At 46.2% G+C, this 20360-nt stretch overlaps 2 protein-coding genes across 5 annotated transcripts in view; one reads left to right on the top strand and one right to left on the bottom strand.

Annotated features, from left to right (window-relative positions):
- Positions 1-16436, bottom strand: part of TMIE (transmembrane inner ear) — a 36758-nt gene extending 20322 nt beyond the window's left edge. Inside the window, exons 1-4 of one of the 3 annotated variants that reach the window (XM_069859204.1) lie at positions 16160-16436; positions 12536-14660; positions 12226-12356; positions 386-503 (exon numbers count right to left, since the gene is read on the bottom strand). In XM_069859204.1, coding sequence (XP_069715305.1) covers positions 386-503; positions 12226-12324 — 217 coding nt within the window. In that variant the 5' untranslated portion in view covers positions 12325-12356; positions 12536-14660; positions 16160-16436. Of the gene's footprint in view, positions 1-385; positions 504-12225; positions 14661-16159 lie in introns of all 3 variants that reach the window. The other 2 variants (XM_069859203.1, XM_069859202.1) reach the window with 2 other exon arrangements.
- Positions 16437-19020: 2584 nt separating this feature from the next.
- ALS2CL (ALS2 C-terminal like) overlaps positions 19021-20360 on the top strand; it is a 57595-nt gene continuing 56255 nt past the window's right edge. For both annotated transcript variants that reach the window (XM_069859147.1, XM_069859148.1), the window contains exon 1: positions 19021-19160. In XM_069859147.1, the coding sequence (XP_069715248.1) occupies positions 19158-19160 (3 nt within the window). In that variant the 5' untranslated portion in view covers positions 19021-19157. The remainder of the gene's footprint in view (positions 19161-20360) is intronic.

Below are 20360 nucleotides of genomic sequence, written 5' to 3' on the forward strand. Positions count from 1 at the left end.
GACAGTGCAAGAGATCACATACTGTTTGTACGTGTCTGTGAAAGGGCAAGACCATAACTGTAACATGCATTGAATGTGGGTCTGTAGCTAAAATCCCAGCTGTGGCACAGCCCTAGAGTGTCTTATCTTCTCTGGAATGCCACCTACTAGGTTCTGTTGATCATTATGTTACAAGATGAAGCCATGGTGGCCCACCTGATGTTCCTTCAAAGACCCCACCTGCCTCTCCCTACTGCGAAAACCCTTCAGTGTGTAGCCCTGTGATGCCAGAGACCAAAGAGCCTCAGCCTGCAACCTCCAAGGCTATTTGGTCTGCAGTCCTGCAGGAACAGGTCCTACTTGGGATGGTGCTGTGGTTGGTGAAAGGCAGAGAATTACAACTTACTGACTGCCAGGACAAAGATGGCAAAGATACCAACCACCTGCCAGAGGCGCAGCCCCCAGATCACCACTGTCTCCGAAGTGACCGGGTCCGGTTTCTTTTTTGGGGGTTGTGTGGTAGCCTGGGAAAGAGGGAGAGAAAAGAAAAATGTGGTTTAGGTCTTGCAAGGATCCCTAAAACAGTCAGAAAGATGCCAATAGCACAGGAGAGAGCAGACCCCAGTTTACTGTTCCCCCAATTACTTGGAAATCTTTGAGGAACAGGGACTTGAATAAAGAACTTGTATCTAAATCTTTTGCCATTTTGGAGTTTATCTGAAGTGTTGCCTATTTTTGTGATTACAGAGCAAATCTTTTTGCTGTTGTTTCCTAAATTTTCTTTTTTTTTTTTTTTTATTTACCAAAACAGTGCCCGTTTCCTGGAGTCAGGAGGAAATGTCTTATATTTTGCATTCCTAATTTTAAAAGATATTTTTAAAACCCAGCTGCAAGGTACAACAAAGCTTTATTTCTCTCTTGAAATGATTGCTCCACAAGTTGCAATGCAGTGGTGTCTACTCTGCTAGAGACAGATGAGAAAGGAAGGAGGAAAACAGCTAAATGTTGGGGTGCAATGAGATCTGCCTTCTCCCTAAAGATGGGGAGCTGTGGGGGGACAACACAAACAGCAGGGAGGGGGTCTCATCAGCAAGACCCACCACTCCCACATAAGGAGTGATGCAGCCAGGGTGAGCAGAGCAAGTACTGGGGGTTAAAACGTGTTGCTTGAGCCCCATAAAGCTAACGTCGAAAGCAGATTTACATGAAATGCAAGGAAAAAGGTTCAAACCAGGTAATTTGGGGCTAGAGGCTCCAGTTCTGTAGCCAGAGCTTCGATTCTCACACCTCTGAGAGATTCATAGCAGAAAGGAGATGATGCCATAAGGAGATTAAACAACACAGAGGGCATCAAGGAATTGAAATGAAACCAACAGAGATCCTGTTGCTTTGTAATATACAGAAATAACAGTAATGAATAAACAGCCGCTTGCAATGGAGAATTTAGATAACATGTATTTGCTGAGAGCCCTTGCACTACTTGAGAATGTTAAGTATGCAGACGTTAATCCAGTTGTGCTGTGAGTCCAGGAGGAAGGTCCTGACTTCTCTCATTTTTTTCCTTCACATGAGTAAACCCCTAGAGTGCCTGCTGGGAAGTTAGTGCTGTTTCACTTCTTTCTATCCTGTAGCTTGCAGGTTCCTTTTGTACTTTCATCCACGTATACATGTGAGGTCGGTCACGAGTAGTGTCCTCGGGACTTAGTGCTGTGTCCAGTTCTGTTCAATGTATTTATCAATTATCTGGATGAGGGGATTGAGTGTTTCCTACCTAAGTTAGTTAGTGTTTGATAGGAACGGTTGGACTCGATGATCCGGTGGGTCTCTTCCAACCTGGTTATTCTATGATTCTATGATTCTAAGTTCATGGATGACACTAAGCTGGGTTGGAGTGTCGATCTACTTGAGAGCAGGGAGTTTCCACAGAGGGATCTGGACAGGTTGGATCCATGCATGGAGACCGACCATATGAGGTTCTAATAAGGCCAAGTGATGAGTCCTGCACTTGGGACACAACAACCCCATGCAACGTTCCTTGTCTTGGGAAGAGTGTCTGGAAAGCTGCTTGGCAGAGAAGGACCTGGGGGTGTTGGTTGACAGTGGCTGAACATGAGCCAGCGGTGGCCCAGGTGGTGAAGAAGGCCACCAGCATCCTGGCTTGGATCAGCCATGGGGTAGCCAGCAGGAGCAGGGAAGGTATCATCCCCCTAGACTCTGCACTGATGAGGCCACACCTTGAATCCTGGGTTCAGTTTTGGGCCCTTCATTACAAGAAAGACATTGAGGTCTGGAGCATGTCCAGAGAAGGGCAACAAAGCTCAGGAAGGGGCTGGAGAAGAAGTCTTATGAGGAATACCTGAGGGAACAGGGCTTGTTTAGCCTGGAGAAAAGGAGGCTGCGGGGAGACCTTATCACTGTCTACTGCTGCCAGAAAGGAGGTTGTAGCGAGGTGGTTGTTGGTCTCATCTCCCAAGTGACAGACGATAGGACAAGAGGGAATGGCTTCAAGTTGCACCAGTACAGATTAGACATCGGGAAAAATTTCTTCACTGAAAGGGTTATCGGGTACTGGTAGAAGCTGCTCAGGGAGGTGGTTGAGTCACCATCTCCGGAGATATTTGAAAGATGGGTAGACAAAGTGCTTACGGGTATGATTTAGTTGTGGACAGGTAGGGTTGGACTTGATCTCAAAGGTCTTTTCCAACTAAGTGATCCTATCTTTCTATATGTCTATTGTGATGTGGAAAATAATTTAAGTAGAGGGCATTATACCAAATGCCTCTGTTCCTTAAAAAAAAATTAATTTTACAATTAAATGGATTTCCTTCACCTGTAATTGTATTTTTTTCCCTTCAATTTACATTTGTTTTAAAGAAGTTGGGGTTTTTGTTTTGTTCTCCAGTACGGAAGTCTCGACATTAATTAACAATGAATTAAAATGAAACACAAAAAAGAACTAGAAGAGTTCTGCATTTTTTCTTTATTCATAAAGAGTAGTTTTTCATTTTGACTTTATTCTATATTTTGAGTCACTAATGACAAGTTTGTCTAAAGAAACCTGCTCTTAAATTCTCTTGTAGATGTTGCATTGAGCCTGACTGTCATTCAGGAAAGGGTATCCTAATCAGTTAAGTTCTTTGGGCTAACAAGGAGGTGTTTGAATTAAATTCTGTGGCTTTTACTGCAACAAAGGTCAGAAAAGATGTGATAATGTTCTGTTTAGCACTTGTCTTCCAGAAGAGAGGGGATTTGGCTAAAGAGAGGAGTGTGTCTGATGCAACTAGAACAGCATTCTAATTTCCAGCTCCTGAAACGGCTCTGTAAGTGAAGTCTCAGGGGACAAGCAGAAAACAGTTGAAAACATGTAATAACAATAATAATGAGAGCCTTAGCTTGTGAAGATGGCAATGTGAGATTTATTTATGTAGTTGAGTGGTGATTTGCCTAGTACTTCAGATAAGGTGAATTGCAACTTCAGCTCCAGACTGTTGAGTAGATCTTCAACATCTGCAGGAGCTTTTGGGTTAAAAAGCCTTACAGATACCTGCCTTTGCTAGAAGAAGGTTCTCTGGAACGACCATTTAGGTGGAAACAAGACAAGGACCTGACGGCCTCCATAGTAGCTAAAAGTTGGACAAACAAGGTGCCTAAGAGTCACTGCAGATCCAGTCCTTGGTTCTTGGTTTCCCATCTCTAAAATCATAGAATCACCAGGTTGGAAAAGACCCATCGGGTCATCAAGTCCAACCATTCCTATCAATCACTAACCCATGTCCCTCAGCACCTCGTCCACCCATCCCTTAAACCCCTCCAGGGAAGGTGACTCAGCCTCCTCCCTGGGCAGCCTCTGCCAGTGCCCAATGACCTTTACTGTGAAAAATTTTTTCCTGATGTCCAGCCTGAATGGGGTTGTTCAGAGGACAAACAATACTACTGAAACAGGTTGTCTAAGCCAACTCCTGTGGTCCCAGTGCAGTGGTGATATAGTCACACGTACCAGCATGGAACACTTTTTCTCTTGCCTTATGGCTTAGAAAATCAGAGGTTAACAACCCCTCACTGCCAATGAACTTCATATTATGATGTTTTATGGTGCAGCAAATCAAAGTGAAAACCTGCTAGTGACCTTCCAGAAGGGTTGTTGACAAAACACCTTCATCATCTTAGTTCTGAATGCAGGATCTGATCCAAATAAGCAATAGTCTTTTGATAGAAGCTGAAAATATTTCAGCTGAAAAATACTTCAGCTTTTGATAGAAGCTGAAAAAACAAAATCTCTTCTCAACAGGCACATTTCCTACAGAGCCCTTTCCTTCTCAGCCCCTGAAAGTGCAGTTAAAACACAGCTGTAATGGACACCACAGAGTGAATTGGAGCTGCTCTCCAATTACTTGTCAATTTGTGCAATGCAAGCCATATTTTAGTCTCTTCCTAATGAAAGATGCGTCCAACTGTGTCTGGAGTGCTTGGTCTCCTAGAGGCATCCTATTCAGAATCCATCTGTGGCGATGAGGATTTCTGTTTGAGCCTGTCTCTTCCAAGCTGTCCTGGCGACCTGGCATCACCCAGCCCCACCTCACTGCTATTTGTGACAGCCACTCTTCTTTCGTAGCGTTGGTCAAGGAGCATCCACTACTCAAAACCCAGAGCTGATTCAGATGAACTAAGGGTGGATTCTGGCCAGACTGGTGTGGTCTTGTAGAGGCACCTAGGACGATCAAAGAAGCAGGAATTTGTGATATTAACAGTGGAAGAACTCTAGGGTGGCCTCAATCTGATTCACAGGAGATGTTTCATTGCAGTAGTTAGCATGATTTTGCCATTTGTTGGTTGACATCTGACTGAACGTGAGCCAGCAGGGGCCCAGGTGGCCAAGAAGACCAAGGGCATCTTGGCTTGGATCAGAAACGGCATGGCCAGCAGGTCCAGGGAGGTTCTTCTCCCTCTGGACTCGGCACTGGGGAGACCGCTCCTCGAATCCTGTGTTCAGTTCTGGGTCCCTCACCACAAGAAGGATGTTGAGGCTCTGGAGTGAGTCCAGAGAAGAGCAACGAAGCTGTGAAGGGGCTGGAGATGGTGAATGCCCCCTCCCTGGTAACATTCAAGGTCAGGTTGGATGGGGCTCTGAGCAACCTGACCTGGTTGCTGCAGGGGACTTGGACTGGATATCCTTCATGGTCCCTTCCAACCCAAACTGCTCTGTGGTTCTACAATCTCTGCATTGTGCTCAGGCGTCACCTTTGCAGCTTCTTCAAGTGCCCAGCAAGGGCTGGGAGGAGGAAAAACCACTCCATAAGGAGCTGGATCTGAACTGACATTGGACACTCAGGGCTGTAAAATATCTACTAAACCCCAAAACATTAAATTATTTCCAGGCAAGATGCACTTTTAGGTCAGAACAGTTTGACACTGGTTCTTTCAACTCCAAAAAAAAAAAAAAAATTGCTTTGTTTCTGATTCATTTCAGGCAAGCAGAAACTGTCAGTGGTGATAGTGAGGGAGAAGCAGTGCTATCATCACCAAAGGAAAAGGAGATACTTGCTGGAGACAGGAGTTCTGTTTGTTTCATTAAGCAGTGGAGAAGAAAAGCAGCAAAAGGCACTGCTTTTCAAGGTCTTATTTTTAAAATGCTGCTTCTAATTAGGCTTGACTCATGTTGCTGCTCTGCCTGCAGCATGGCTGGGCTTTGAAAAACAATGTTTATTCCTAATTGCATTTGATTACATATATTTAAAGGCCACAGACTTTTCTCAGAGACTGTGCTTTAAATAAATGCACATCTGCACTCTCTCCTTTCCTTCCTTCCAATTACTTAAGAAGGAGATGGACAATTTGATAATGGACCTCCACACAGGTTAGACTTCTCTAGTGAGGCCATCAAAGTTCTCTGCAGTGGTGGGGAAGCCCTGGCAGAGTCCTAATGCAACAGTGAAAACACAGAAATTATCATTGAGTTGAGGTTTCACAGATCAAGGGCCAATATAATAGAAAAATATAATTTAGGAAACGCAGACTGATCATAATGACTGAATTCAAGTGTAATAACTGATGCATCTAGTAACTAATGTTAAATTATGGTGTAGATACAGCTGTTGCCCTGGTCATGAGGCTTGTTTGCACCGGTGCTTCTCTTGGGCTGGCCAAAGAAAAGCCCTCTTGTGGTCTCAGACCTCTTGTTTCCCTACTTCCCAATGGGAACCTGATTTTTTTCATACGTGGACCAGTTCATAGTGCTGTGAACCACAGTTCCAGACTGAACCCTGATGCCTCTTTTCATCTGAGAATGGCAACAGTCACACAACAGCCTCCTCAGCACAGCCGTATGGTAGTTGTTTATTAGCAGAGATGATACATTTATGGATTCAATCATTGTCTAGGGATTTTGTTAAGGTTTATGTAGTTCTGGGTCTGGGAGAGTCCACTGACCTTGTAGACTCTCTATCCCTCTGTCTTGAGTCGGTCTCCTCAAACAGACCATGACAAGGAATTATCGGAAAATAGTTTTTGTAACTTTCTATAATATTTTGAATCCAGCCGACCCAAAATAACTGTTTTCTTTCTTAAAGTTAGTGCATGTCTCTCAATCACCATGTGTTGCTTCTCTACTTCTTCCTGAATTATTATTTTCTTGTTTGTTCTTTTTATTGCCAGTTGCTGAGTTAAATCAATGCATCCAGATGAAAAATCAACCTCAAGCATCCACTACTCAGTAATTGTACCTACCTATATTTGAACTACAATCACACATGAGTATTTTTAGTTTATTGCATGCAGCATCTCACCCATCACATTCACTTGAAAGCTATAAACGAGGGTTACTCTCCCCTGGGCTCAAGAATATATAGCTGAGTACAATTCAAACTGAACTCCAATTAACACCCTGAGTATCAAATATATCATTTATCTATATGGCAATTAGAAAGTGTAAGGTCTTAAGAAACATCCTAAAGGCCCCTCCTTTTTTTTTCACATGGCCTTCTGTCTTGCAGCTTTTCCATGGAGTCCAATCTAGAATTGACAGCAGATCACACAGAATCACAGAATCACAGAATAACCAGGTTGGAAGAGACCCACCGGATCACCGAGTCCAACCGTTCCTACCAAACACTAAACCATATCCCTCAGCACCTCGTCCACCCGTGCCTTAAACACCTCCAGGGAAGGTGACTCAACCACCTCCCTGGGCAGCCTGTTCCAGTGACCAATGACCCTTTCTGTAAAGAATTTTTTCCTAACGTCTAGCCTAAACCTCCCCTGTCGGAGCTTGAGGCCATTCCCTCTTGTCCTGTCCCCTGTCACTTGGGAGAAGAGGCCAGCACCCTCCTCTCTACAACCTCCTTTCAGGTAGTTGTAGAGAGCAATGAGGTCACCCCTCAGCCTCCTCTTCTCCAGGCTAAACAACCCCAGCTCTCTCAGCCACTCCTCATCTTTAGGAAGCATCTTTATTTTAATTCCTGTCTTGGTAGAGAAAAGGGGCTACAAGGATGATCGGAGGGCTGGAGAACCTCCCATATGAGGACAGGCTGAGAGAGTTGGGGTTGTTCAGCCTGGAGAAGAGAAGGCTCCGAGGAGACCTTAGAGCGACCTTCCATACCCGAAGGGGCTACAGAAAAGGTGGGGAGGGACTGTTCACAAAGGCTTGTAGTGACAGGACTAGGGGCAATGGGTCTAAACTGGAGAGGGGCAGGTTTAGACTAGATATAAGGAGGAATTTCTTCACCATGAGAGTGTGGAGGCACTGGAACAGGTTGCCCAGGGAAGTTGTGGCTGCCCCAGCCCTGGCGGTGGTGAAGGCCAGGTTGGATGGGGCTTGGAGCAACCTGATCCAGTGGGAGGTGTCCCTGCCCATCACAGGGAGTTGGAACTGAATGATCTTTAAGGTCCCTCCCAACTCAAGATATTCTATGATTTTATGATCTTTTTCTGGTCTGATGAAGCCCTCAAAGAGCTTTTTAAGTGCCCTTCTAGGACAGAGTTGAATCCCCTGAATAAGAAGCTCCAGAATCCAGACACCAAGAGCTTAATTAAGGTCTGACAGATGCAGAACTGACTCAATAAGGAGATCACTGGCTAAATTGCATGCTACATCCCAAACACTTGATATGCCTTCCCATCCCAGGGTCCGACTTCACGTTGTGTCCAATTATTTTAATAGCTGATCTGATGCATGTTATCATGATCAGGTCAACCTGACTCTTTTCTCCATATGCAATGCATTATGTCTGGGGCCACAGCACCATAACCCATGAAGCTGATGGGTCTAAACTCTGTATAAACTTGGTGGACATCCCCTATAAGATAGTGGGGATTGCAAAAGTCCAGTTTTCAGACTGTCTATTTTTTACATTTGTTTTCATCTATCCTGATTCCCTCCTTTAGGAAACTGCAGGCACACAGAAAACTTGATAAAAAAGGAGAAATCCAGGTAAACTTAATAAGGGCCAAGAAAAGCTTTGGGATAGGAATGAGAAGATAATTATGTCAGTAAGGAACTCAATAATGAACTGTATGGGGATGACTGAGAATATATGGTTTATTGTAGCTGGTTTATCAGTGCTTTGTATAAAAAAAGTGGCTCAAATAAACATGGAGATTTCCCTGTACTTTCACAAAGCAAAGTCCTGATGGTTTTCTTGGCATGTTGCAGAGCAGACTGTTCCTTATGCTGATTACAAAAGAGTCATAAGACATTACAGTGCTAATTTTAAGCCTTGGCCCAAAAGGGGGGCAAATCTAAGAAGTGATGGGGTTTATATTGGCCTTGATAAGAGGAAATATTGATGTTCCTCCATCTGTAACTTGTTCTATTTCTGTTGCCCAGGGCATCCTTTGCACATGCCACAGGTCTGATGTGCAAAACCAGTTCTGGAATCCTCAGTGTAAGAAGTGTAAGCTGTCTGCTTCTTGCAAAACATACTTTATACCAGCTAAGGCTCTCAAAGAAATGATGGGGAAGGTGGAAAGTTAAGGAATGAGCCAGTGAAATATGTGTTTCGTACAGTGGGTGTTATTTTGAGAGCTGAATGCATTGTCCAAGCTGTCCTGTGCAAAGGTGGGAGGAGTCAAAGCTGTGCTCTCCTGCTTTTCAGTTTTGGTGCTAAAGCATTGCTGCGATGCTGGAAAAGATACTTTTCCCAGCCTTCTAGGTGCTTACCTAGCTCCTGCTGGTATCTGAGCACGTGAATGCAGTGTAAAGTTGCGGATGTGGAGGTACTGAGGGGTTCCTAGGTAGAGCTACGTGGGTGTGTATCTTCACAAACCTGAACAAACTCAATGGAATGCAGGCAAGGGGCTCAAGAAGAGTCCTCAGTGAATGCAGCGTGTCCATCTGCAATGCACCTTACAGCAGGTCTCCTGGTGCACTGAATGGGCCAGTGTCCAGGGCAGCCCATGGAACTAATTCCAAATTTACCCATTGCCAGTGTAGCTTGTTAATCCTTAGACCGTTAACTTCCCACCTGGGGGACTGAGAATTCTTCCAAAAGGTCTATGAAAGAGGAAAGCTTTTTATCATTGCAATTAGATTCATCACTTAGAGGCTTTTATTGCCTCTTTGCTCCCAAGTGGAAAGTGCACATGAATCTGCACATTTGAAAACGCTTGAACACCACTAAATAAGAAGGATCTTCTTGTTTCTTTATTTCTCCTTACTGTGTGGTGACTTTTTTTGGTTTGGTGGTTGGTTTTTTAATGAGCTTTTGAAGTTCTCTGATGTCCCATCCCTTTGACCTTCTCCCTGTGTGCTTAGATGGGCTGGCTTAGCGTAAATTGAATTATTGAAAATAATTACGTAATTATTTGAAGCAAAAAGTCCTTGCAGAGCATTGGAGCAGCCTTTAATTCATCTGCTCATGGAATAAAAAATCTAACTGTTCATCTAATCTCATTTTTTGATACCTGGTAGTTAACCTGCTGTGCAGCTTGTGTTTCCAGATCAGATTTGCTCCCTCCGACGTGCTAGAAGAAGCAGACAATTCTACAAGAAAGTCTGCTAATTTACTTATACCAGATGATAAAATCACATCTATTTTAAAGCAAGTTTTGTAGTTTGCCTTTTATCTTTGTTTTGCTTTGGCATGAGGATAATTCCTGTAAAGTGCGTGTCTGTGAAACGTAATGAAAGGGAACATCTCCCTGCTGGGGTGGATGCTGCGTCTGCACATTGCCCTGGGCTCAGCGGAGCATGCTTTGTGAAATTTGCACTGTAAGAGAAAGTTCTGCCTCGCTTGTCACCTTGAGACCTGCTGTAGGCTGAACAGCTTGGGAAAGCGTGAAATAAGTCTACAGCAGAGCGTGTATGAGTTGGTAAAGGAGTTTTAGGTTCTTGATTGCCTTCTTGAGGGTATCATGGCCAGATCATGGAATCATAGAATAGAATCACCAGGTTGGAAAGACCCACCGGATCATCGAGTCCTATCAAACACTAAACCATGTCCCTCAGCGCCTCGTCCACCCGTCCCTTAAACCCCTCCAGGGAAGATGACTCAACCCCCTCCCTGGGCAGCCTGTTCCAGTGCCCAATCACCCTTTCTGTGAAAAATTTTTTTGTAATGTTCAGCCTAAACCTCCTCTGGTGGAGCTTGAGGCCATTCCCTCTTGTCCTGTCCCTTGGCAGAAGAGCCCAGCTCCCTCCTCTCCACAATACGATGTATAAGGAGACCCAGCTGAAAATCCTGAGTGAAGTAACTTTAAAATGAGACACCTGGAGTTGCTGGGGGTAAAGATGGATAATGAGGGTGAGGAAACACAGCATCGTTGTCATTTTCTGATGTGTTGGGGATGGACTGCTAGGAAAAGCAGGCAAGCCTGTGGAGATAGAGATGGGACCCGGCTTAGTGTGAGGCCAAGAGAGGGGCAGGGCAGCCAAGGAGGTGAAGTTTTGATATATTGAAAAGTATCTTTCCTTATGCCCTTAGCACAGCTATGCTCGCACAGATGCATTTTCGAGCAGTTTAGCTAAACTCAAATCTGAGAAGAGCAAGCTCTGCTACAGGAACACGACACTTGTTGGCACAATAGCACTGGGACTCTGACCATGGACCCACACAGCAGTTGCTTCTAACATGGCTCTGGCTTTAGGAAAAGTGACCAAGAGGCTGAAAATGCCTGGGATGCAAAATTTTGGACTACAAAGATGATCAGAGTGCTAGAACCACTCCCATATGTGGACAGGCTGAGAGAGCTGGGCTTGTTCAGCCTGGAGGACAGAAGGCTCCCCAAAGAGACCTTAGAGCAGCTTTCCAGTACTGGAAGGAGACCTGTAAGAGAGCTAGGGAGGGGCTCCTTTTTGGGGAGGGCAGAGATAGGACTAGGGGGAATGATCTTAAGCTGAAAGAGGGGAGATTTAGATGAAATCATAAGAAGTTTTTCATGATGAGGGTGGTGAGGCACTGGAACAGGTTGCCTAGAGAAGTCATGGATGTCCCACCCCTGGAGGTGTTGAAGGCCAGGTTGGATGGGGCTTTGAGCACCCTGATCCAGTGGGAGGTGTCCCTGCCTGTGGCAGGGGGGTTGTAACTGATTGAACTTTAAGGTCCTTTCCAACCCAAACCATTGATTCTATGGTTCCAGGGGGCTCTATTTCCAGCTAGGACTCTCGCTTCTGAAACTGCTGGCAACAAGTTATAGGCACTGCCAGGGTGTGTTCCTGGCTTGTGAAGCTGCTCTTCCTTCCTGGTTCATCCCACCCTTGCTGTATGGAGCAGGGGCCATGGAAGTGAGTAGTCAACCTGAGTGGAAAGCTCTGAAACTGACCCATAGGCAAGGAACATCACCTCAAAAATGAATGTTTTGCTGAGCTACAAGAAGTGGGGGAACACAGAAGAAAATGCAGATCAAACATTTAATTTGGGCAGCCACATCCAGAGACAGATCACCTGGGTCGTGCCTGGTCCTTCTCTTCTCTCCCTGGGTTTCTGATGTGGGTCACTTGTTGGACACGCAGTACTGGGCTAGAAAATGCTGTGCTGTGACTTTAGCCTTTTGCACTCTGTCAAGCCCTTTTTGGGGATTGAAGCAAACCCGATGTGCTGACTGTCCTCAGCATCAGTGACTGGCGTTTTAAAAGTGACTTCTTTATAATGCTGGGCCTGTAGAAAGCAACAAGCATCTCCCAAAGAAGTCTCTAACTCCTTGGAGCCACCTTAATTTCCCCACTGTCTGCCCTACCTGGGCACCATGCATAGAATAACCCACTATTCCTGGACACCCCCAACACCCCAGTCTGTAAAGGGAGTTGCTCCTTACCTCAATTAACTGTGCCACGGCAGCTCTCGAGCAGGACAAGACGATGGAGAAAGACCTCACCCAAGAGAGAGGATGCTGCAAGGGTGGATCCCACGCCATCTTCTCTCCCTAATATATCTCCGACTTCTGTGCTGTAGCCCAAAGCAGGGGAGGTTATGAATAACCCAGCCAGCTCTCAGCAGCGTTCAGCGATTACCAGAAGCGGTCGCGTGCGGTTCTTCTGGCCCTTCTTTACTGCCTCCCTTTCTAACCCAGCAGCCACAGAGCTGACGCTGGGGAGTCATTAATTAATTAGACTGGTGTCGCTTACCGAGTGCTCTGCTGCTCCTCAAGCCAGGCGTCACGAAGCGGGGGATGCAGGGAGCAAAGTAGCACTCTGAGCTCTTGCTGCTCCCGTAGAGGAAGTCAATTCACTTATTAAGACCCTGGCTTTGTTTTTTTTTTCTTCTTTTTTTCACTGCTGCCTGACTGATCCCAGCTCTCTGGTTCTTGTTTTTCTTCCGACCTGTTGAGAGGATTCTCTTCTCCTAATGAAAAAGGGCTGCAAGCCAAGCTGATGCATCATCACCATCATAGATATGCTGTGCTGGCAGAGTCCAATGTTACTAGAGATAAGTACTTTATCTTGGGATTTTAAAAGCATTTTTCATCCTTGAAAGAGCTTATGGATGTGTTGCTACGGTCTGCAACTTCACCTGGACTTCGGCTCCCTTCAGGATGAAAGCAACTGGGAAGACCATGTGTGAAGCAGGTTGTAGAAGCTAAAGCTGCAAGACCAGCATCTCCAGCTCAGCTCTACTCAGAGGGCTCAGGAAAACTATCTGAATCAGATGAGCAGGGAAAATACAGCTTGAGAGGTTTGAGGTAACATGAGGCTCCTGACTGGATTGTCCTCCCACCAAGGAGCAAACAAAGCTTCTAGCCACAGTGTGAAAGTGAGAGTCAGGAGGAGGGTGACTGGATGAACTAGGTTCACGATATTAATGAAATTATAAAATTGTTAGGTTGGAATAGACCTTTGAGATCATCAAGTCCAATCATACTTGCCTGCTACTAAACCATATCCCTGAGTACCTCATCTGCCCATCTTTTAAATATCACTAGGGCTGGGGACTCCATCACCTCCCTGTGCCCGAGAAGCCTTTCAGTGAAGAAACCTTTCCTGATATCTAATCTGAACCTCCCCTGGCACAACTTGAAGCCATTTCCTGTCATCCTATCCCTTGTTTCTTGGGAGAAGAGACCAGCACTCATCTCTCTACAACCTCCTTTCAGAGAGTTGTAGACAGTAATAAGTTCTCCTCTCAGCCTCCTTTTCTCTAGGCTAAACAGCCCTGGTTCCCTGAAGTGTTCCTTACAAGACTTGTGGTCCAGACCTCTCACCAGCTTTGTTGCCCTTCTCTGGACACACCTCAAAGTCTCAATGTCCTCCCACATTCATAATTTCTTGTAGAATTCTTTACTGGGAGGAGCCTGGGATTTTAGGTAACAAAACAAGCAATGAGGTCTGAGAGAATCCGGTCACTTCTGCTACTGTTCTGTAGCACTCTTAGAGACATAAGCACAATTTCAGGTAAAACAGCTCTGTAGCAAATTAATATTTTACAAGCTCAAATAGGCTGGCCAGCTTTAAGGTTTCCATTACTGATTAGATTGTGAAGGTCAGAGGATGGTGGAATGATGCCAACGTGGGCATCGCTTCAGGTGAAAAGCAGCTGTTTGATTCTCTGTTGCGTTTGTGCTCGCTGTGGACTCACATGGTGATTGGTAGGTGTTGTGAGCCCATGCACAAGACGATGATGGGCAACTGCATGCTCAGGAAATTGGTAAAAGAACTGGACGTGGTGGAAAGGGAAGAAAGGATGCTGGGTTAAGAGCTCTCACCAGCAGACATCAGACGGTGGCAGCATCGAGGCAGGGAATTAATCCATATACCTCTGGAGTTCTGCAGCTTGATCCTCCTTTCCCAAATGAAAATCCAGTTTGAGGCTCTGAGATCCTAAGCAGCAGTATGTCGAGCTGGTTTTAATGTTCTTCAGCTTGATTTCTGAAAGAAATGGGGCTTCTGGATACAATACTTTGCTTTCCCTTCTCTTCCTTCCTTCACCCTACATTCCTTTCTCTGGACAACTTTGTTGTTGTAATTCAGCTGAAATTGGCCAAGAGAGAAAGGTTTAGGAGGTATTGAAAACTGAATCAGTTCTACATCCCTCAATATAGGTAGGACATATATGTGAGGAGGCCACAAAGATAATCCAAGGGCTGGAGCATCTCCCATATGAGGGCAGGCTGAGACAGTTGAGGTTGTTCAGCCTGGAGAAGGCACCAAAGAGATATTAGAGCAACCTCCCAGCAATGAAAACGTCTCCAGAAAAGCTGGGGAGGGGCTCTTTGTCAGGGAGTGTAGGGGTAGGGCAAGTGATAATGGTTTTAAGCTGAAAGAGAAGATGTTTAGGTGAGATTTTAGAAAGAAATATTTTATTCTGAGAGTGATGAGGCACTGGCATAGGTTGCCCAGAGAAGTCATGGTTGTTCCATCCCTGGAGGTGTTGAAGACCAGGCTGGATAAGGCTTGGAGCAACCTGACCCAGTGGAAGGTGTCCCTGCCCATGGCAGGGGGGTGGAACTGGATGGGTTTTAAGGTCCCATCCAACCGAAACCATTCTATGAATTGCATTTAACATATACCACGGGGTAAAAAGTTAAATTGGTTGTAGTCCCCATGGAAGGAGGAAGGCCAATATGGGGATAATTTTTGCTGGGCACTGGAGGATCTGTGCTGGAGACTCGCTGAGCCACGGGGAGCTTTGGTTTGTGTCTGCTAGACATCAAAATAAAACTCCATAGCCAACTGGGTTGCTATGGGACTGCTTCCTTTTAGAAACCCTTGTCTGAGCACTGGTAGTAGTCTGCTGAAGAGGAATTATGGACATGCACCTGCTGTGCCCTGGGTCAAATGCAGTTTAAGCTCTCCAAGGCTCTGGGTTGCGATTTCCAGACTGCAGTTTATTATTAGTGCCTTGCCCGTGAGCTGGGGGTTCAGCATTGCTTCTGTCTTTCTATCTGCAGGCTCTCAAGCGGTGTTAGGTTTTAGTGTTTTGATTTTTAATGCACTGAGCAAGTTGGACTGTGAATTTCCTGCAGCTGATGGGGAGCTTCTCCTCTCTGTGTGCTCACAAACTACGCCTGCGTGGTATTAAACCGCTGCTGGAAAACATTTGTGCCAAGTTCTACACAAAAATAGCACAAACAAATCTGATGGGTTTTTTTTTCCAGCCTTCAGATTTCTTATTCTATATATGGGTCACTGAAATGGAGCGTCTCCTTTAGTTTTCAGGGAGGAAAATAGTGTTATTTCTACAAGCTTTTCAGCACTTCATAACCTCATTTCAGCTTCTTTCTTTGGGATAATTTGATAATACCTGGAGCAGGTCAGAACAGAAACTCTTGCTGGGTTTTTAAATGACAAGATTTCATTTTCCTTTGACCTTTGGGTTTTTTTTTATGGTTTGTGTTTCCTACTATTGTTAGTGAGTTAATTGTATTTATTTATTTTTTTTAAGGAGGACAAAATCACTATCTTATAGAATCATGGAATAGCTTGGGTTGGAAGGGACCTTAAAGATTGTCCGGTTCCAACCCCCCTGCCATGGGCAGGGACACCTCCCACTGGATCAGGCTGCCCAAGCCCCATCCAACCTGGCCTTCAATACCTCCAGGGATGGGGCAGCCACAACTTCCCTGGGCAATCTGTTCCAGGGCCTCCCCACGCTCATGGTGAAGAAATTCCTCCTCATGTCTAGTCTAAATCTGCCCCTCTCCAGTTTATACACATTACCCCTCATCCTGTCACCACAAGCCCTTGTAAACAGCCCCTCCCCAGCTTTCTTGTAGCCCGTTTAGGTACTGGAAGGTCAGTCTAAGGTCTACTCACAGCCTTCTTTTCTCCAGGCTGAACAACCCCGACTCTTTCAGCCTGTCCTCGTACGGGAGGTTCTCCAGCCCTCGCCTCATCCTTGTAGCCTCCTGTGGCCCCGTTCCAACAGTTCCATCTCCTTCTTATGTTGAGGATTCCAGAACTGGACACAGTACGCCAGGTGAGGTCTCACAAGAGAGGAATAAAGGTGCAGAATTATCTCCCTTGATGTGCTGGCCAGGCTAGAATTATGCAAGAAACTACTTTTAATTTGTTGACTCGATCCTTTGAGGTGGATGTTTTGTAGGAGAGGGGTGGGGAGTGGGAAGTAATGTTGCAAAACTCCTGAATTTGGCAACAGTGAGGAAGCAGGCTTTTAGGAGAGAGGGGAAATAGCTCTATTTTCCTGTATACAGCCCTAGCAGCCATGACCCCTCACTGGATAAGGTTACTCATAGCCGACACTGCATGTACTGCTGTGTACTCACTGATTGGTGGATGACCTTCAGCTTCTTTGTGAAACTACAGGCGCTGTTAAACTCATCAACTTCCTATTTATAGCTTGTTCCTTTTGCATCCTCTTGGGAAATAAATGAAATGTGGGTCTTGCTAAACAAGTTGCGTTGCCAGTCCCTGTGGCGCTGGCGTTTTCGCTACGCAAAAGCACAGAAATGCTCTTTGCGAGAACGTTGTGGTCCTGAACGGTGAGGGTTTGCTCACCAAGGCAGCAAGAGCCCTAGGGGTCAAGCAACTGAAAGGGCATGTGGCTCTTCCCCGCCTTGTCCACTCCCCCACCCTGGGGTTTCCTTGCTGTCTGCTTGCATTTGGGATGATGAGGACATGGATGAAGATCCACAACACTAAGCTGGGTGGAAGTGTCGATCTGTGGGAGGGCAGGGAGGCTCTGCCAAGGGGTCTGAAAAGGCTGGACTGCTGGGCAGAGTCCAATGGCATGAGGTTTAACAAGGCCAAATGCCGGGTCCTGCACTTGGGGCACAACAACCCTGAGCAGTGCTACAGACTAGGAGAAGTCTGTCTAGAAAGCTGCCTGGAGGAGAGGGACCTGGGGGTGTTGGTTGAGAGCGACTGAATATGAGCCAGCAGGGGCCCAGGTGGCCAAGAAGGCCAAGGGCATCTTGGCTTGGATCAGAAACGGCGTGACCAGCAGGTCCAGGGAGGTTCTTCTCCCTCTGGACTCGGCACTGGTGAGACCGCTCCTCGAATCCTGTGTTCAGTTCTGGGTCCCTCACCACAAGAAGGATGTTGAGGCTCTGGAGTGAGTCCAGAGAAGAGCAACAAAGCTGGTGAAGGGGCTGGAGAACAGGCCTTATGAGGAGCGGCTGAGAGAGCTGGGGGTGTTTAGCCTGGAGAAGAGGAGGCTGAGGGGAGACCTCATTGCTCTCTCCAACTCCCTGAGAGGAGGTTGTGGAGAGGAGGGAGCTGGGCTCTTCTCCCAAGGGACAGGGCACAGGACAAGAGGGAATGGCCTCAAGCTCCACCAGGGGAGGTTCAGGCTGGACATTAGGAAAAAATTCTTCACAGAAAGGGTCATTGGGCACTGGAACAGGCTGCCCAGGGAGGGGGTTGATTCACCTTCCCTGGAGGTGTTTAAGGCACGGGTGGACAAGGTGCTAAGGGGCATGGGTTAGTGTTTGATAGGAATGGTTGGACTCAATGATCCGGTGGGTCTCTTCCAACCTGGTTATTCTATGATTCTATGATTCTAAGGGACTCGAAGTCTGATCTACCTAGAAATGCACCAAGTACGTAAGAAGAGAGCAGAGAAGTGAGCCTCCTCGCTTTATTGATATCGTTATCTGCCAAGCAGTTGGGATTTCTTAACAGAGATTCCAAATGCAAACTGTGAGAGGCTCCTGAAGAGAGAAGTTGAGTCCTGTGTGTGCTTGCGCTCACTTACATGTTGCAAATCTGTTTGCAGGCACTGTTGATGGAAATCTGAGACTGGTCTGGTGGGTAACTTTTGTGCATGTCACAGCTCATTCTATTCCTCCATTTGCTTCAAAGCACCTTGAAGCTGTGGTGATGGGCACTGCGCAGGGTTACAGTTTAGAGTTTTACCATGCAGAATGCATCTTCCTGAGTGGGAATAAGGGATTTGTGGGAAGATGGAGGGTCTCTGTTCCTACTCAAGTGTGGAATCATCTCTATCCAGCCACCCTCGGAGCCCTCATGCCCTCCAGCAACCAATTCCAGGCTTTCTTTACTCTCATTACTCCCCCAGAGCAGCAAGGTTCCAGACCCATCTGCTTCCCTTCTCTCCTGGGTGTCTGGAGATTTCCTGGGAGACCAGGTTCCTAGGCTCCCATAGCTCTTCAGTCCAACCATGAACAAAGAGGAGGCAGCCCCAGGATAAAACGTGAGTCAGGAAAGGAGCCAGAAGAAGGGACTAATGGATCTTCTTAAATACCTTTAGCTGTGGTTTAATCCCCAGAGCATCGTGCAACATTTCTCCTTTCATCTTTGCAGCTTCCCTTTTGGTATTAAAAGGTTGCCCACGGTCCCTGAAGACTGTGGCTAGGAAACCTCCTTTGTAGGGGAAGTGTGGAGGTTGCATTTGTTTTCAGCTGGCTCCGTCATAACTTGCCTGCCTTGTGCACTACAGAAGCTTTTCCGCAGAGCTGAAGGCAAACTCAGGAACAACCCTAGCGCTTCCCGACAGGGAGTGGCAGCCGCATCGCCCATCCGCAGCTGCCGTTTCCCTTTAAATTCTCTAAAAGCCATTCGAGTGTTGAGTTGCTCACTGAAATTTAATGTGGAGGCTGGCCAAGCGATGGCAACCTGCCAGGGGTTTCCATGTCTACCAAGAATGTTTTGCAGTGCACCTTGGGAGAGGAACATTACTTCCTTGATTTCCCACCACCCCCTTCTTTTTTTTTTTTTTTTCCTTTCCTTAAAGTCAGTAAATAAACCAGCTGAAAAGTTAGAGCAGGCAGCTTTTATCACCAGCTCCTCTTTCCATTCACATGGCTACGTATCCCGGCTGACTGATCAACCCATGGTAAGAGGCTTTTTGCTCAGGTGTCGTTCATCTGCTGGGAGATGCTACTAAGCTGCTCTTGAAATGATCTCATGGGAGACTGTGGTCTTATGGCAAAAGATTTGGCTCCATACTGTGATGAAGATCAGAGGGTTACAGCTTTGGGAGCTGGGGTGATGTTGAGTGTGTGACAATCTCTCCAAAGTTTATTGCTTGGGTATTTTGTAGCATTAGGAAAGGAACTGTCCATGTTTAAGATGCAAGACAGCTTGGAGAGGCTTGAATTCAGAAAAATCCTGCCATCTTTTCCTCCAAAATAGGAATGTTGTTCATTTACTAGCTTCATTGGGGCAGATAGTCACAAAATCCTTCCCAGTGCTGATAGGGCGCGTGTTGCAAGAGCGCAATGTAATGGTGCGATTCGTGATGCTGTGGGACAAAGAGCCTTTGTTTCTCTGGCACCATGTTTCTGGGCAGCTGGACTCGTTATGTAGCCAAAGTGCATTGCGGTTGCAGGTGGTTTGCAGCTTAGTGGGACAGATTCTTGCTCTCCCCATTTAGCCTCTGGAGGGAGAGGTTCAATACGACCAATGTGGTGCCATGAGAAAGTTGCTCAAAGCCATGGAGAGGGCCACGGATCTAACGTGGTGGCAGAAGCGAGGTCACCTCCTCCTAGTTTGTTCTGTTTCTAGGGTCAATGTTGCAATGACTTGTTATTCTTACAGTAAAGATGTGTTGAATCATAGAATCGCAGAATGTCCTGAGTTGGAAGGGACCCACAAGGATCATAGAGTCCAACTCCTGTCGCTGCATAGGACAACTCCAACATTCACACCATGGGCTATCTCAGGGTGGGAGCTGGAAACTGGGAAGTGATAGGAATAGGGGGAAGACTGAGCCAAGACTTGCTCTGCTCTTCAGAGTTTCTCATGCTGCCTGTGTTTGACGTGAGCCTTTCCCAGCCCTCTCAAATCAAGGTCAGGAGGTACACATAAAACCCATCTGGGTGACGGGGGTGGGGACAACTGGTCTTGGCCACAGGAAGTCTCATACAATAAGAAAGAAAATTTAGTTGATGTCTTCCTTCCTCTTGCCTAATCTGTAGCTCTGCACCTTGCTGCTCTTTCATGTTTTCGTGTGCCAGATGCTGTTGGCGGTCAGATTGCTCTGATCCGCTGTCTGGATGCATCTGACAAAGGTTGCCAGGGAGTGGGAAGAAGG

This window comes from Phaenicophaeus curvirostris, chromosome 6 (assembly GCF_032191515.1).
Source record: "Phaenicophaeus curvirostris isolate KB17595 chromosome 6, BPBGC_Pcur_1.0, whole genome shotgun sequence".
In the NCBI taxonomy this organism is placed as follows: Eukaryota; Metazoa; Chordata; class Aves; order Cuculiformes; family Cuculidae; genus Phaenicophaeus; species Phaenicophaeus curvirostris.